Source organism: Nycticebus coucang, chromosome X (genome assembly GCF_027406575.1).
Source record: "Nycticebus coucang isolate mNycCou1 chromosome X, mNycCou1.pri, whole genome shotgun sequence".
Taxonomy (NCBI): Eukaryota; Metazoa; Chordata; class Mammalia; order Primates; family Lorisidae; genus Nycticebus; species Nycticebus coucang.
The window spans coordinates 136,992,613-137,011,347 of record NC_069804.1 but is presented as its reverse complement, the minus strand read 5'-3'; the positions used below and the strand labels follow the sequence as shown (position 1 = coordinate 137,011,347).

Genomic DNA, 18,735 nt, shown 5'->3' with positions numbered 1-18,735 from the left:
TTTCCTTAGGGGTGGCAAATCTCTGCTGTGTTGATTTGAGTCAGCATGAACCTGAGGTAACACTGGGACTGTTTTGATTCATGATATAACTCCTTTAACAGGAATGAGCTTCCTAACCAGTTCATTCCTGGAAACTTGGGATTCAGGAATCCCTTCTACTCTCCATACCCTGATCCAACTCCCCAGGCCAGTTCCAACATTTCCTTTGATGATCTTTTATTGGAAATTGCTCTTCTGGTACCAACTTCTGACTTGGAAATAATACAGTACTCACTCAAGTTAGCTTAGAGAAAAGGGGGTCTAAGTAAAGTGAATCTTCTGGCAGCATGATTGCAGGAAGTAAAAAGTGCTTGGGCAATGTTGGGGAACCTAAGAAAGCCAGACAAACCCTTTCCCCCTCTTCCTCCTCTACTCCTAAAACAAAGGTAGACCCCCCCCCCAAGACCCTAACCTGAAAGGCAGCCTATGGAATGTGCCCACCCCCCATAGCCCCATAGAAAGTAGTCTCCAACTCCCCCCTCCCCCAGGGCACAGACCTCATCTTTACACTTTCCAGACTTCTTACCCTTCTTTCAATAAAACTGGCCTGAGCCCCCACCATTCTATTCATCTTTCTGGAGTCACAGGATGAACTCCGCTTTACCTGTCTGCTCCCTGGAACCTCATACTGGAGTCCTGTAAAAGACACCAATCTCTGTCAAGAGCCAGTTCCGTTCCCTGCAGCCAAGGCCAGCTCAGCTATGGGACTGGTGTCCGTGGTTCTGACCCTAGCTCTAACTCCAAGTGACCCATTGGCTTCATTGCCCAACACCATCCTGACTAGAATCTGCCTATCTTCAGATTCTCTAGTGTGAAAATCCGTTGGGCTCAGGATGGGTCAAGTGTCCACTCCTGCTCCAATCCTCTAAAGCAGGCATCCTCAAACTTTTTAAACAGGGGGCCAATTCACTGTCCTTCAGACTGTTTCTGAATCAGAAACGGAGGGCTGGCTATAATTTAAAAAAAAATATATATGAACAAATTCCTATGCACACTGCACATATCTTATTTGGAAGTAAAAAAACAAAACGGAACAAATACAATCACACCACCTTATGTGGCCCGCGGGGCCATGGTCTGAGGACCCCTGCAAAGCCTGGGTGGGGCAGAGGGAGGAGTGTTATAAACGTGGCTGTGTGAACACTAGGATGGAGGGAAGAGATACACATACACACGCGCAGGTGTGCACGCGCGCGCACACACATCCACCCACCACATAAGTTCTGGGTTGTTGAATGCTAATGTTCTGAAATACAAAAGGGTTAATTAAAACAAGTCTATCTCTGTACCTACTCCCTAATCTACATCTCCTCTTGGCCACTACCCCATTCCCCCATCTTTGTCACAACCTCCCCCCCCCATCTCCCACTTACCCCTTCCAACCTCACCATTCCCTCTGGAAATAAGATTTCCCATTCAAATATGTTTCTGTTCAACTCCCATTTTTCAATTCAAAGGCTTTGAAGCCAGATTCCCCTTCCACAGCAGAAGCAAATTTCTCTCTGTGAAAAATTCACAGCTTTACACCAAGGGCAGTCCCAGTCTCCAGGTCTGCGATATGCTGGAGTTCTTCTCTGCTGATGGACTTCAGTTTCTCTCCTGTCTCTTTGGAGTTCTTGAGGGTCTACTGCCTGAATTCCCACATCAGACCATGAGCTAGTGTCATAGCCCCCCCAGTAGGAAGGCATCTGGGGCTGATGTGGTACTGTGACAGGTACTGCCTGTGGGAATGAATTGAGCCCGGTGGAGATGGTGGACGAAGGGCAGGAGTAGGAGTACGTGAATGAAGCAGGGAGCTGGACAGGAAGGAGCTCCGGTGGGGCGGCCTGGGGTTCACGGGTTCCAGAGAAAGAATACACGGCTGTTTCCACTGACCTGACGTCTCCCTCCCTCTGCCCGCTAGAGGTGTAGTTTTTATGTTCCATAACTCCAAGCTGCTGGAGACTTCCATCCAGCTCCTGTGCAGCCTGGGCCTCTGCATTCCTTTCTTCTTTTCCTCTTCCTCCTCTGGCAGCAGACACATTACCACCAACAGCCAAGGCCTCCTCCTCCGCCTCACCTGCTCCCTTCCTCCCAGCCCCGCCAGCTGCGGCCTGCTCCTGGTGTACTGCGGCCTGCTCCTGCTGTCGCTGATGGCCTATCTCCTAGAGAGAAGGGGGCAGGGCTGAGATGGGTCCTGGGGGGCAGGAAGGGGGCGGGCTGTTGGGGTGCCCTGGCTCCTGGAGAGAAGGGTGCAGGGCTGAGATGGGTTCTGGGGGGGGGCTGTTTGGGAAGGCCTACCTCCTGGGGGAGAAGGGTGCAGGGCTGAGATGGGTTCTGGGGGGCGGGTCAGGGGACTTGGACTGGGACCAGTCTGGGATCTTACGGCTTGGAAGAGTTTCCACCTCAGCAGGTCCCGCTCTTTCTGCACCCGGGTCAGGTTGGCCTGGGCCAGCCGCAGCTCGAAGGCCGCCTCCCTGTGCTCCATCTCCTTCTGTGCGGTGAGCTCCCTCAGGTTTGAGGCCAAGGCCTGCGCAGCTGACTTGTGCAGTTTGGCGAAGTCGTGTAGCCACTGCACCCTGCGTGCTTGTAATTGCCCCTGTCTGCGGGCGAAGCGCACGCCCAGGGCCAGTCCACTCCAGACACAAGCCTCCTTGGCCTGGCTGGGCACCTCACTGTCATCCAAGATGGCACTGAGCTTCTCTTCTACCTCCTCCCATGACTGGGATATATTTTCGAGGTAGAACTCAGGGCCTCTCAGGTGCCCAGCCATCTTCTCATTGATGAAAGCCATCACCTTGCTATGTTGGAACCCACCAGAGGGATCGTCGGGTTTCAAGGCCATGATGGTCTACGGCCTTAGTGGTTTCTGCGATCCTGCCAGGATGGAAGAAGCAGTAGCGCCCACACTCCTCCCTCCCCTGCAGTCTCCTCACATCCTCCTCGCCTCTCTTTCCTCTCCCCTCTCCCCCACCCCAGCGGAGCAGCCACTCTTTATAACCACTTGATGGCTTGCAGGACTTAGGTCACCTCCCTGCTCCTCCCCACTGTGCCTCACCTCTTTTAGCAAGGGGCTGGAGGCAGTACAGGCTTGCCACGCCCGCATGTCAGGCCCAAAGTTAGAATGGGGCCTCTCTCCCTCCCAGGGCTCCAGGGAAAAGAAAGCTCTAGGTCGGCCCTTCAGGCTTTTACTCTCGGACTATTCCAAGTTCCAAAGACTGCGGGGGGTGGGAATGAGGAAGGCCCCAGCCCCTCCTCGGGATGTAAGAGAATACACCACACGGTTGAAAGGCCTTGAAGGCTAAAAGAAACAGAAATTGTCAGAAAAGAGTTATACCCAAGAGTGATGCGCTTAAAATCAAGTCAAAAATGTCTCATCTACCCACATACCCCCCCTACCATTATGGTTTGTCCTTCACAAGGGGCTGGTAGGCCCCACCTCCTGAATGAGAATTATTCTAGAACCAAAAATACACTACTTCTCTAAGGCCTGTGGCGTCACACAGGTTAGGGAACTTTTTATTTAAAGGGCCAGATAGTAGGTATTTGAGTCTTTGTAGGCAAAGGATTTACAAGTCCCAACTACTTGTAGCGCAAAAGCAGTCATAAATAATGCCGTAAGGAATGAGCATGGCTGTGTTCCAATAAAACTTTATTTATAAAAACAGGAAGTTAGCATGATTTTGCCTGTATTTTGTCAAGCTACAGTCTCACTGTAGTAAGGTAATATATCATTGTAGTTTTGACTTCGATTGCCTTGATGTTTAGTGATGAAGATCGTTTTGAGTCCACATTAGCCTCGGAACAAGTGATAATTTTGCATTTTCTTATGTGTTTGTTTGCCATTTGTATATTATCTTTAAGAAATGTCTGTTCATGTCCTTTGCCCACTGCCCCCCCCCCCTCGCCTGGGCTAGAGTGCAGGGACATCATTGTAGCTCACTGCAGTCTCAGATTCCTGGGCTCAAGTGATCCTCCTGCCCTATCCTCCCAAGGAGCTGGCACTACAGGCCACCACTCAAGCTACTACTGCTTCTTTTTTTTTTTTTTTTTTTAGGCAGAGTCTCATTATGTTACCCTCAGTAGAGTGCTATGGTGTCACAGCTCACAGCAACCTCCAACTCACCGGCTTAAGTGATTCTCTTGCCTCCAGAGTAGCTGGTGCTACAGCTGCCTGCCACGATGCCTGGCTATTTTTTGGTTGCAGTTGTCATTGTTGTTTAGCAGGCCTAGGCTGGGCTTGAACCCACCAGCCTTGGTGTATGTGGCCAGCACATTGAGCTATGGGGGCTGGGCCTACATTTACGTTTTTAATCCATCTTGAGTTAATTTTTGTATATAGCAAGAGTAGAGATCCAGAATACAAATTTTCATAGTATTTCTCACTCTTTTCCCTGCTGAAACAAAATATTTACCCATAGTCCCAGCTACTTGGGAGGCTAAGGCAAGAGAATTGCTTAAGCCCAGGGGTTGAAGGTTGCTGTCAGCTGTGATGTCACAGCACTCTACCCAGGGACATAGCTTGAGGCTCTGTCTCAAAAAAAAAAAAAAAATATATATATATATATGCCAATCATAAGCAGCCACATTTCAGAAACTGACAGCCAATTAATCAAACCACATCCGAATAAGATAAATGCCTAGCTGTAGCCAATCAAGAGATTTCTTTACTTTGCTACTTTGCTTCTATGTCTGGTCTATAAAAGCTTACAATTCATGCTGATGAGAGCTCTCCGAACTCTTACACCTACAAATAAACACAAAGAGCAATTCATGAATTGGGTTGTACTTGTAAGTGGAAGAGTTCAGAGAGCTCTTATCAGCATAAACAGTAAGCTTTTATAGATCAGACATAGAAGCAAAGTAGAGAAATCTCTTGATTGGCTACAGCTAGGCAGTTATCTTATTCTGACATGGTTTGATTAATTGGCTGTCAGTTTCTGAAATGTGGCTGCTTATGATTGGCCAAAACTCACTTTTCTTTACACTCTCAGGTTAGGTTTTGGTTTGTTTATGTACTAGGTTAGGTTGCAGTTTATTAGGTAGGAGCTCAAAGTATGGAAACAGCTTCAGACCAGTAGCTTATTCATTTTAACACCCCCAAGAAATGCAAGAGATGATTGCCCTTCTATGTTACTCAATACAGAAACCTCAAAATCATCAACACCTACTTACCTTTAATAATAAACCACATCACTCATGAAGTCTTGCTACGATAAACCTCAAAACCTCAGAATCCAGGCCTGCTTAGGGAGTACCCATGTTGCTTCCTAAATAATCTTCCTATCTTTAATCGCTACATAATTCCCAGTCACTTCTCAATCTTTCCTATGATCATGCTCCTCTTAACCTCAAAAATTTTGCTGGCTCCTTGTGATATACTCCTTGTGCTGACATTAGAATCTCACCCTGGGCTACCATCCTGATTTAACTTTCTCTATTCTCTTATCTGCCATCATTTGTGCACCCAAGGGACTAAGCCATAGAGGGATACACTCATTTTAGAGTTTTAAGTTATTTTTCCTTCTGAAAAATCAGGGCATTCAGTATTTATTTTATGGGTATTGTATTCTGTTCTATGAACTACATTTAAAAATGCAGAATTTCTTCTCTAAGAGTCTTATGTCAGCTAGTAAGAGAAAAAATAAATAAATCAGGCATTAAAATACTACCAAAGAAGGTGGTTAAATCCCAGAGGTATAAAGTTCCACTGCTTTAACTCTCTTTTTAAATGCTGTTATGTCAAGTTATATATTTTATCTATTAGCTATCGGTGGAAAGAGTTCCTGTTTTGGCTTGTTTCTAGAGTGATTTCTGCAGGAGCACACTCAGGAAAAAAATGTAGATAGCAGAATGATGAGTAAAGTGGAGAGAGTCTAGAGTCAGGACAAACCATTAGGGAGATGCGACAGTAATTCAAGAGGTAAAGTAAGGCAGTGGGTAGGGATGGAGAGAAGTTTGTAGAGAGCCATTCTGTAGGTAGAAGTGTAGGGATATTGGGGACGGGAATGAGGGAATGCCAATGATAATTCCCAGGTTTCTTGTATGGGGGACTATTGATGCTATAGGCATCTAAGTCTGTAGAGAATGAAGAAGTTGTTTGGCTGAGTTCACCTTTAGCTAGATTGATAATGAGGTATTTGTTAGGAGTCCTTGTGGAGATACCGTAGGCAGTTTGGTATGAGTCTAGAACTTAGCAGAGACCTCGGGACTGGGGCTGCAGTATTGGGAGGCTGCAGTTGGATTTATAGCAGTGGTTGAAATAACTTAGGGAGAGAAGAAGGAGCAAGAAGAGTAGAGGGCTGAGGACAGATCCTGGCTTGCCTCATTGGATCTCTTCCTTTCTACCACTGCCCTCTGTCACTGGTGGTTTTATAGCTGTGCCCCTCACTCCTTTGTGTTCTCTTCTAACATCAGAAAATCTGTGACCCTATTTTTCATCTCCTATAACCCTCCTATATGGGTGTCAGCATATGATCACTTGTCTTTTTATGCACGTGTTCTTCCATTTCTGTTTATAAACACTTATAGAAAATTAAAAGTATGTTGTTTCTGGCCAGACACAGTGTAGGCACAGTGACTCATGCATGTAATCCTAGCATACTGGGAGGCCAAAGCACAGTGACTCATGCCTGTAATCCTAGCATGCTGGGAAGCTGAGGCGGGTGGATTGCTTGAGCTCAGGAGTTTGAGATCAGCCTGAGCAAGAGCAAGACCCCATCTCTAAAAATAGCCAGGTGTTGTGGCAGGCTCCTGTAGTCCCAGCTACTTGGGAGGCTGAGGCAAGAGAATCGCTTAAGCCTGAGTGTTGGAGGTTGCTGTGAGCTGTGATGCCACAGCACTCTACTGAGGGTGACAAAGTGAGACTCTGTGTCAAAAAAAAAAAAAAAAGGTAAATTGTTTCTTTTGGCTAGAGGACTGGAGGAAGGATAAACTGAAGATGGGTAAACGTGTTAGGAAGCTACTTCAGTAGTGCAGGCAAAACATTATTAGTACTTGAAGTGTAGCAGGAGCTGGATGAGATGTCAGATGATGAGAGATTTCTTAAAAGAAAATTAGCATCCTAATTATATATGGGAAATATCATTTTGGGGAGGTAGAATGATGATTTTGCAGCATCTCACTTGAGAAACTAGGTGGTGTGGCTAGTGATCCCTCTAATTATGACAGATATTATAGGAGGAAAAATAAACCGTAGGGGAGAGATAGTAAATTCAGTTTTAGATTGATAAGTACCATCATGAGTTACATTGAATCATAGATGGCTATAGTGGAACTAGGGAAAGAGGAGAACTGGAGATCTGTATTATAGATTTGGATATTATCAATACTAAGTACATGGCTGAGACTTCGAGACCGAATAAAATTGCTGGAAATGAAGGTTGGAGGAAGAGAAAAAAATAAAACAAAATTTGCAAATATCTTCTTCCATTCTGAGGGCTGCCTGCTCGCTTTATTTACTGTGTTCTTGACTGTGCAGAAGCTTTTTAGTTTGATCAGGTCCCAGTAGTGTATTTTTGATGCTGCTTAAATAAAAAAAATAAATCTTTAAAAAAAACCCCAAAAAACAAAATAAACCTAATGGAATATATCAAAGAAGATCTAAATAAATGGAGAGACATTCCTTGTTTGTAGATTGGAAAATCCAATGTAGAAAGGATGTCAATATCTCCAAATTTAAAATAAAATAAAATAAAACAAAATTGAACAACAATATCAAAAGCAGAGGAAGAAATCCTTAGGAAATGGAAGAGTGGCAAACATTTTGTGTATAGGCCATAGAAGAAGAATTATCAATAAGAGTGTTTAGAGAAGTGGACAATCAGAAGAGGGAAATATTTTAGAGCAAAGGAGAGGTTTAGAAGGTGGAATGAGTGGTTACTAATTTCAAACAATGCACATAGGATAGATAGGATAAAAGTGAACAGGAGGTCATGAGATTTATCAGTAAGATATTAGTAGATATCTTAGATTATTAGTGATTCTAGTGATAGAAAGTCAATAGAATTAGGGGATAGAAGCCAGATAACAGTGGATCATAAAACACAACTACAGGAGTGAGTAGAAATTTTGAATTTTGGTAATTCTTGCAGATCTTTGACAGTGACAGCGACAGTGGCTAAACAGAAGCCAGAGACAAGGTCATGGAAGTATAAGTTACTGAAGCTTAATTACATAAGTTACTTGGAAGCTTAGTTACTGAAACAATTTATGTAGTTTTCAACACAAAGACAGGGAGAATAATCTGATATCTGCTGTGTTGGGAGAAAGGTAAAGAATTTTACATGTAAAGAATATTCTGTTTTTTTGAAGATTTTGCATTATTACCTAGGTAATAGGGTAAAACCTTTGTGATTACTAGGGGAATAATTATGAAATAACATCAATAGATACAACAATATCACTGTTATCTAAATAACAAGCAGTGAAGAAATGAGAAATAGTTATTACAGTCAGTGAAATTAGTTACTTTCTGAAGAGAGTTAGGTTGTTTTTGATTGAAACATCAGGGTTCTCCAGAGATTTATGAAGAGTTTCCTGGCTGTGATGTGATTTATTTAAGAATACTCGTGAGGCTGAGGCAAGAGAATCCCGTAAGCCCAACAGTTAGAAGTTGCTGTGAGCCGTGTGACGCCACGGCACTCTACCCAAGGGCGGTACAGTGAGACTCTGTCTCTACAAAAAAAAAAAGATGAAGGGCGGCGCCTGTGGCTCAGTGAGTAGGGCGGCGGCCCCATATGCCGAGAGTGGCGAGTTCAAACCCAGCCCCGGCCAAACTGCAACAAAAAAATAGCTGGGTGTTGTGGCGGGCGCCTGTAGTCCCAGCTGCTCGGGAGGCTGAGGCAAGAGAATTGCGTAAGCCCAAGAGTTAGAGGTTGCTGTGAGCCGTGTGACGCCACGGCACTCTACCCGAGGGCGGTACAGTGAGACTCTGTCTCTACAAAAAAAAAAAAAAAAAATACTCGTCTTAAAATTGTCGTTAGCCAAACAGGGAAGCAAGAATCACTCATACTATGGTGTAGGTGATCGTGGTGTTAAGGAATCTCTTTAATTTACCTTGATTATTTCCTTACCTTTACTCACAACCTCAGTCAAGCGTAGGAAGTCAGATTTTGAGCAAACTACCTGTATCTTTAAGTGGCAGGTGGCAACTTCTTTTTTTCCTTTGGAATGGTGACATGAGCTTACCACTAAAAAGATCCACAGTTCTTAGTAGTATATTGATTATTAAATATATATAGTACATATATTTTTTTCTTGAGTAGATATCTGATTTTAATGCTCAACCTCCAAATGAAAGTGTGTTTAGAATTCAGGATGATGAATATTTTGAAGACAAAATTTTATCTGCAGCAAGTAATTCTCAGAATATGTTTTGAAATGTATAATGTTTAATGTTTACTATAATGTTTACTATAACCTGGTACACTGGCTGGTTTTTTTGTAAACAACAACGAGAAAATAAAACATCTTGATTCACTTTACCATCTGGCTTGGACATCAGTAGATAATGTGGTACTAGTGGTGACTATTAAATGAGGTTAATTTTTATTGCACACTTAGTATATGCCAGGCACCGTGCTAGTGCTTTAAATGAACTACCTCATTGTTAGCAGAGAATTTTCCACAGGTCTCCTATATTTTTGCATGTTTTCTCAGTAGACTCTACTTTGTCTTTGATTATCTTTTCACAGATGTATGTATTGCGAGCACTCTTAAAAACAGTGTTTCTCCAGAGCAAAGGACAAGTTTGGTCATAGCCTTGCAAAATTAGATAGTTTCGGGCAGCGCCTGTGGCTAAAAGGGTTGGGTGCTGACCCCATATGCTAGAGGTGGTGGGTTCAGGCCCTGCCCCAGCCAAAAACTGAAAAAAAAAAAAAAAATTAGATAGTTTCTCCTTCTGAAGCAAAAGGCATGGTTATGGCCCATTATAAAACATATGTGTTTCCTAAGCTGTGTTTCCTGTAATGCCATCCACTACTTCTTTCAGTGTCACCTGGTCCTCTTTGTATCGTCCTATGGGAAATGGGTTTGAATAATCAACACAAACACTGATACGCTGGCTATTGTCATTGCTGTAATTAACTGTTTATTGTTTCTTAAGGAGGAATCTCCTGTCTTCTACCAGCTTCCTGAAACTGGAAAGCTAACTCATTAGTTTAAAAGTAGGTTAAAATTTCAGACCCCTTACAATTCTTAACACTTGTAACATATAACAACCCTATCAAGATAATTGCTTTATTATTCTCATTTTGCATGTTCCAAAAACCGAGACTTAGTCACCCATCCAAAGATCAATAGTTAGTACATGACAGAGCTGGGATTTGAACCTAAGTTACTCTGTCTACAGAGGCCACATTCTCAAGCTTATACTACTAAAGTCTAGTTCAGTTTAAGTCCCTTGACCCTTTCTCTGACTGCATAATGAAATCTAAGGAAATTGAGTTTGAATAATTCTGGGTAAGGATAAGCAGTGTCATGCCAAAGGTTGAATGTTCATGTCAGTGGGAGATAAGAAAAGTTAAAAAAAATTCTATTCTTACGTCCAACAAATCCTTGTTTGTTTAATAACCAAGTTTATGTCTAATAAAAAAATTAACATAAACTTAAATCCTAATATACTGACATTTTTGCTGGCTTGAAATAACATCCATGAAAGATGACATTTTTTGTTTAAAATTTTAAAAACTAACTGAAACCCCCCAAATCCCTGAACTCCTCGCAACTCTACAAACCTAGATATAAGGCTACTTACTTAAAGACTAAAAATGACAAAAGTGAGTTTTTTCAAAAGATCCCGATTCCTCCAGTTTTGTGTTGTGGCATAGATATTTTCATTCTTTTTTTTTTTTTTGAGACAGAGTCTCACATTGTTGTCCTCTGTTGAGTGCAGTGCTATCACAGCTCATAGCAACCTCAGACTCTTGGGCTCAAGCGATCCTCTTGCCTCAGCCTCTTGAGTAACTGGGAGTATAGGTGCCCACTGCAACGCCCAGCTATTTTTAGAGCTGAGGTCTCCCTCTGGCTTAGGCTGGTCTTGAACTCGTGAGCTCAGGCAATCCACCTGCCTCGGCATCCTAGAGTGCTAGGATTATAAGTGTAAGCCACCACACCTGGCCTGATATTTTCATTCTTATAATAAGTTTATATCTGCTTTTCAGTATATATAAGCAGCATGGCACATAAGAGGTGCTCAATAAATGTCATTTGAATAATTGTAAAGGCTTGTGATTCTTCATAGAATGATAACATGAGTAAATTGGTCAGAGCTTTGACCCTTTCAGTCTTATAATGCATTAATGTTGCGTTTTTGTAGTTTTGTGTAGTTATGTCTGCACTCATTTGAAAATCTCTTTTCCAACAAGAACAGAGACATTAAAAAAAAAAAACTTCCTTATTTTTCTAATCATTTTTAAGGAGTAGAATTCATCAAAGGCCTTCATTTGTTGCTCATTCTTGAATTTGCTACAATATCAGTTGATTGTTTACATTTTGAGAAGGACAATCTCACCCAATGACTGTAGATAGATTGATTGATAGCTATGCATAGGGGTCAGTTTACATTATAAAATGTCAGAAAGCAAAGTTTTACTTTGTTGATCATTAGATGGTTTCTGGAATTTGCAAGAAAATTATTTTGAAGTGAGGCTAAAACAATTAAAGAAATAACTCAGAAAAGTTTCAACTGTATCCTGAAGCATTTTATCTAGGGCTTTATATTTTACGTATGAAAATATAATAAAATTCTATTTTATTTAGGATCTTTTTGCTAGCTTGGTCCTGGTGATACAGCAAATTTACATAAGTTCAAACTCTAAAACAGAACTCTGGATTTTATATTATGGTATAAGCATGTTTTAATAAATGGGAATTAGAAAGGAACATTTGGATTTTTTATGTACATTTTAAATCTTGAATCTTACTCTTCTCCCCAGAGAACCCAAGATTGGTCAACATTTTCCCTTAGAAATACCCCTGGTAAAAAAATATAAATTATGAATTAAACTATAATAGCTAATATTAAACTATGGAAATAGAAAGTGAGGTTTATTTAGGAATTTTCAAATTCTTTTTTTTTTTTTTTGGCCGGGGCTGGGTTTGAACCCGCCACCTCCGGCATATGGGACCGGTGCCCTACCCTCTGAGCCACAGGCGCCACCCAGAATTTTCAAATTCTTCTGCACTATACATATTAAGATTATTCTTTAGGTATTATCTTTACACATTTGCTTTCTTTCTGTTAGCTTCCCCAAGATGGCATGGATAACCATAAGTTAGTTTGGCTATTAAGCAATGTTAGCATCTGAGTTTTGAGGGTAGCCAGGGGCTAGTAGCTAGGAAACCTTGGTTTTAAACCACTGACCTGCTCTGTCAGCTTGTCTAAGTTCTCCCCCTGTCTACATATTATTTCTATAGGTGATACTTACCCTGCCCATTTTCCTGGGCTGTTGGGAGAATTAAGTACGATAATAGATATGGACATACTTAGAAATCAGATTACGAATGTATATAATTCTAAATTATTGCTTCACTATCATTGCAAAGCCCTTGTCCTTACATTGAGGCTTTAAATGTGTTCCTTGTCCTCCTCAGGATATGAAGGGGGAGAGAAAAAAATATATAATCACTATTCTTGCACACTCGTCATTTTGCCTCCTCAAACTTGCGCAGCTCTAATTGTACCTAATGAAAGAAAAGTAACATTTTTAGGTTCCAGTTGCAGGAAACATTTAAATAGAACTGGCCTCGGGCATTTTTCAAAATAAAATGTAAATAGTGCAAGATCATTAGCAGGGACTGTGCCTGGGTTGGATTACATGACTACTAAAATTCAACCTGAGTCTCAGACTGTCAGGCAGCTTTGATCTCTAGTCTCTCAGGTCACCCGTGGTGACAGCAAGACTCACACCAGACCTTGTCTTTGAGTTCCAGGGACCTTGGTCATCTTCAATGGCTAGGACTTGTTCATGGATTAATAAGCAATTTGTTGGCATCCTTTCGCACATCAGGGACCAGAGCAGAAGTGTATGCACTCAGGGCTCTGGCTTAAGGTTATTTGTAGCTCAGCAGTTGTCCCCAAGGTAGATTCCCTGCCCTTATCCCCACCCTAAGTTAATTAAATTAATTAATTGCCTACATCAGTTATACTTTGGAAGAGGAGGAGAATAAACATATGAAAACATCCACAGTCTTGTGCCTGGAAATCTTACTTAGAGGTCTGGGCTTTACTATAGAAAATATTTGTCCAAGAACCTCCCAGAAGGTTTCGTGAAATTCTTACTAACCTTTAATCTCCAAGATTCTGGCCTTTGCTTAGTGGCCAATATTCATAGTACCTGGAAGTCCCTTCCTGCCTTAGTTGCTTTCTCTTGATTCACTTGTTTTTGTGCCTAAGTTAGGGTATCCTTTTAATCCTTTCAAACTTACATGCTCTCTAATACTAGACATTTTGCCCTGCTAACCTCTTCTAGACTCTTTCAAGTCAAGTAACACTCCTAACCCAGAAGTCTGTCTTAAACCCAGTGCTGCCAGTATGGTGTTTTTATATATTGGTGATTGTTCACATCACATATAAATTATAATTATATGTTACATTATTATATAGGTGTATGTACACATGCATGTGTGTCTATATGTAACTATTATGTATGTATGTTAACAGTGTGCAGAATAATATTGGCAGTACCTACAATTCTGATTATAGCTACGATTTATTGCATTCTGCTATGTGCCAGATACTGCATTAGGTGTTTTACATACATTAGTTTATTTAAAACATGGTCAGAAGAGGCCAGGTTTATAATTATTCTAACTAAAAAGGTAAACCTGTTTTTGCTCATAGTTGTGTAATGAAAGGAACTCATTTCTCCCACCTCCAATGGAGCCACCATAAAGAGATTCTTACCCTCATTTTTCAGGTGAGGAAACTGAGATGCAGGTTAAATAAGGTTGTATAAGGTCACAGATCTAGTTGAAACTAGAGGGTCTTTGATCAATGGAGGTGCTTTGTAAGAACCACTATACTAGACTGGTCCTTTAGTCTATTGTATTTTCTACCCAGGGCTAAATATATCTGAGGTAGTGAGCTTCTTTCAGGGCACTGGACATTCCAGCTACTTAGTCTATTATTGAGACCTCTGGTCAACAGTTCTCTTTCTGTGGGGGTATAACATAATAATGGGAAGATATTTAATAAGTTAAGTCTCTTTCACCTGTGTGGATGAACACCACGGAGCAGACAGGATCAAACCTGTAACATCAAGAACTGCTCACACACTTTGGATATCTAGCAGAGGTGATTCTCTTTCTTTGGTGTTAGATTCCTCTTAATAACTGTGACCACTTAGATTCCTTCTATCCTCTGACCCTGTCCTAGTCTTCCTGTGTCCTAGATGTAGCCAAAATATTCAATAGCTAATATGGTGATGCACAAAACATGACTAACCTTTCTCCTAGAGGTGGTCCAAGAATACATGCAAATTGACTGGGTCATATTTATACAAGGAATGTGATATTTGGCTAGCCACATACCTGATTCAGAGGAAATGAGGGTTTGTACCATATGAGATTGATGTAACAGTGAAGAAGATATGATATAGTTCTCAAATAACATATCTTTTATTTAATCATCCAGCATTTACTGAGAACTTACTATTTATTCATTTAGATCCCAGAGATAGAGTGATGAACAAGAGCAATAAATTCTTTGCCCTTATTATTTTGCACTTACCAAATAAATATCAGAAGGTCAGAGAAGAGCCAGGGATGGTGCCTCATGCCTATAATCCTAGATACTCAGGGAGGCTGATGTGGAAGGTTGACTTGGGGCCAGCCTGGACAACATAGCAAGACCCCATTTCTTAAAAAATTAAAACAATTAGCCAGGCATGGTAGCATGTGTCCTGGATACTCAGGAGGCTAAAGTGGGAGGATTGCTTAAGGCCCAGAGTTTGAGGCTGCAGTCAACTATCATTGTTGTCACTGCACTCCAGCCTGGGTGACAGAATGAAACCCCATTTCCTCTGATGAGAAAAGTATCAGGAAAGAGGGCAAGTACAAAGGTCTGTGATTTGAATAGGCTTAGTGTGTTAAGGAACAGAAAATGCCAGCATGGCTACATCCTAATGAACAAAGAAGAGAGTGCTGTGATGGGCTAGATCATGTATAGTTTCCTGGAGGCAAGAGGGCTTAGACATTAGAACCTCTATAGTTGACCACCTCCCCATGCTAACCACCTCTTTAAGTTGCTTAAGTTGACTAAATTTTCATAGACCAGACATGTACCTCATGTAGGCATCAGCACAGGAGGCCTAGTTCCTTATGTTGTCCACCTCTGTATGTTGACCAACTTGTTACAATCCGTTGGTGGTCAACTAACAGAAGTTCTATTGTATTATTATTGTGGCTTTAGATTCATGGCATTGAAAAATACTTGTTGTTAGTATTCATTCTGTAGAAGGAAATTAGCTTAGAAACCAGTGGTAAAATTCAAGCCCTTGGAGTTAAAGGACTGGTCACAGGGAAGAGCAAAAATGGCTATAGCTCTAGTCATAGAGCAACAGTTTTTTGGTATCAGATTTTTTCAATGCAGCAATATTGACTCGTGGCAAATAATTCTGACTATCTTAGAGTTTAGTGGGTATAGCTCCTCTATATAGCCCTGTAACCACCTCATGCCCAGAGATGCACACATCAGCATTTTCTTTTCAATCTTCTTAACAGTTGAAGTAGAAATCTACTGTGTGTTGTTCGGATGTTGTTTCTGATTTCTAGGTAAGGTCCTAAGTGGAAAAGTCAACACTCATGAAATATATAGAGTACAAACAAAGTTATAAACACCCAATAAAGCCATTTTGTTATTTCTCTGTTGCTACAGGAACTCCACATATTGCATGAAAGTGTCAATGTCCTTGACTGTTGCAGAGAATGAATCAGGCCTGTGCTACAATAGCAGGATCCGCTATTTAGAAAAATCTGAAGTCACAAAAAGAAAGGAGATCTCCTGCCCAGACATGGATGACTTTAAAAAGTCCGATCAAGAGCCCGACGTTGTATGGTACAAGGTAACTCAGCATGGTGTCAAATGCATTTTTTACCTCAGTCAATAGCAGGCTTGAGGGTAGGGAAAGGGAGAGATTTATTACTAGTTTTTGGTATTAGATATTTCCCTGAGAAGAATCAACAGATCCACCACTAAATAATTCAGAGCTATGACTCCTATCTACTTCTGGTTTTCATGTATTTCTATCAGCAGGTATCAAAAGCAGTCCTGCCTTCTCCAACTGCTGAAAGTACATAAAATCTCCCTCCACCCCAACTCCTAAGAGAAAATGGAAAGAAGGGTAAAGATTTAAATAACACATAAAAGAAATTATTTGAGGGACCTATAAATATTAATTGTTAGGAACAAAGGCCCACTATGACAAGTAGTACTCACAAAAAATAACAACTATTATTATGGTCTACACCAGTGGTATCCAATCCTTTTTTCTTTTCTGGTGCACATTGAAAGAATAAGAGTTGTCATGGGCTATTCATTAAATATACAAACACTAATGAAAACTAATGAGCAAAAGAAAAGATCTATGCATACTTTTCACAATCTCCAACACCACAGATAAGCAAAATAATTCTCAAATAATCTGCATGTGGTCTTCATGGGCTGCAGGTTGGACACTCCTGGTCTATACTGCTAAAGCCACTGTAGGAGAGAAATGGGCCCAGTGTAGGATGTACAAACACTGCTAAACTTAAGTTTAGATGGAAATAAGCCACACTTAAAGGTTGAATAAAAGAGAGTTAAATGAAGGGATTATTTACAAAGGTGTGAGCATAGTTGAGAGAACCAATGAGGGAAGAAACTGTTAATTATCATTCCTAGGACAGCAGTGGGGAAGGAGAAATGTCACTGAAACATGGCAAGAGTGAAGTGGGGCTATCAAGAACTGCAGCCTTGGGCAGCGGCCATAGCTCAGTGGATAGGGTGCTGGCCACATACACCAAGGCTGGCGGGTTCCAACCCGGCCTTGGCCAGCCAAAACAACAATGACAACTGCAACAAAAATATAACCAGGGGTGGCACCTGTGGCTCAGTGGGTAGGGCGCTGGCCCCATATACCAAGGGTGGTGGGTTTGAACCCAGCTCCAGCCAACTAAAACAGCAATGACAACTGCAACAACAACAACAACAAAAGCCAAGTCTTGTAGTAGGTGCCTGTAGTCCCAGCTACTTGGGAGGCGAAGGCAAGAGAATTGCTTAAGCTTAAGCCCAAGAGTTGGAGGTTGCTGTGAGCTGTGACACTATGGCACTCTATTGAGGATGACAAAGTGAAACTCTGTCTCAAAAAAAAAAAAATTTAGCTAGGTCTTGTGGCAGGCACCTGTAGTCCCAGCTACTTGGGAGGCTGAGGCAGGAGAATTGCTTGAGCCCAAGAGTTTGAGGTTGCTGTGAGCTGTGATGCCAGGGTACTCTACCCAGGGCAACATAGTGAGACTCTGTCTCAAAAAAAAAAAAAAAAAAAAAGAACTGCAGTCTTATAGGAATATATGAGGATGGCAGACAGGGCAGGATCAGGCAGAATAAACACCCTATGCCTTCTCTTCCTGCCCTCTGGTTTCCTGCTAGTTGCCTTTGTCTCCCCACCAGTCCCTGTCAAAGTCAAACAGATAGGAGAGGGCAAAACCAGGAGATAGGGTCAATAGCCTTCAGCATCCTTGGGCATAGAGTGGGGCAGACAAGGGTGGAGAATGGATATAGAAGAAGAAATGGAAAATAACCACACAACCTTCCAGCTGTGATATTCTGGCTGCTAGCCTGGAGCCCCATGGTCCTATAACTGAGCACCTCCTGCCAGCTCTAAACCACAGGGGTTGACACACTGTACAGTCTTATAACGTGATGTCTGGAGGTAACCAAGGAGGTTTTCTGCACATATGTTGTGCCCATTGTTGGAACCAAACACTCAGGACACATGAAGCATGTTGTTTCTTTAGGATCTGACTGACAGTTTAGGGAAGTCTAAACTTTAACTCCCACAGCTGTCATGTGCTTTTGTGTTTAGAAGCATCTCCATTTACCTGGGGTAACTCACCAGCGCTTGTACTAAACTAGGACATTCAGGTCTCTATGTGAGTTGTTCTTCCTTTTGTTTCTTAATGAAGGTAATGTTGTGACAAGTAAAAAGGAACATGGTATTTATTATAAACAAAGAGCATAGATAATTTAATGAGACCCTTTAATACCTTGTTCGTATTTATTAAGCGCTTAGTCTGGTGTGCCATTCACTGTGCTAAGTTTGCTTTCTATATCGCCTCATTTAAATCTCAAAGCAACTCTGTGTAATGGGTGCTATGAGTATAAACTCATAGAATAGAGGAAAAAAAAAAACAAAACCCCGAGTCTTAGAGCGATGCAACTTGTCCAGAGTTACACAGCTAAAAATGCCTGATTTTGTATTCAAGGCAGTGTGACTTCAGAGTTCATTTTCTTAATCAGTATCCTGTCCTGCAGTGGGCCTGGGGCGAAACCCAGTCTTGATCACATCAGAAGAACTTTTGTAAGATGCTGTGCTGGTACAGAAGAGCCTGGTGAAAGTGAATAAAATAGTTTTATTTCTGTTTTATGGTTGAGGAAGGGAAGTTGACCTGCCCAAGAGTTAGCTAGGAGTAAAATCCAGGACATGAGACTCCCCTTATAGTAGTCACTCTAGTATCTCA

At 41.7% G+C, this 18,735-nt stretch overlaps 1 protein-coding gene across 1 annotated transcript in view; it reads left to right on the top strand.

Moving 5' to 3' along the window:
- The window catches only part of IL1RAPL2 (interleukin 1 receptor accessory protein like 2), a 678,833-nt gene that overhangs the window by 16,028 nt on the left and 644,070 nt on the right, over positions 1-18,735 (top strand). Inside the window, exon 2 of the mRNA XM_053579080.1 lies at positions 15,896-16,082. Within this exon, the coding sequence (XP_053435055.1) occupies positions 15,896-16,082 (187 nt within the window). The remainder of the gene's footprint in view (positions 1-15,895; positions 16,083-18,735) is intronic.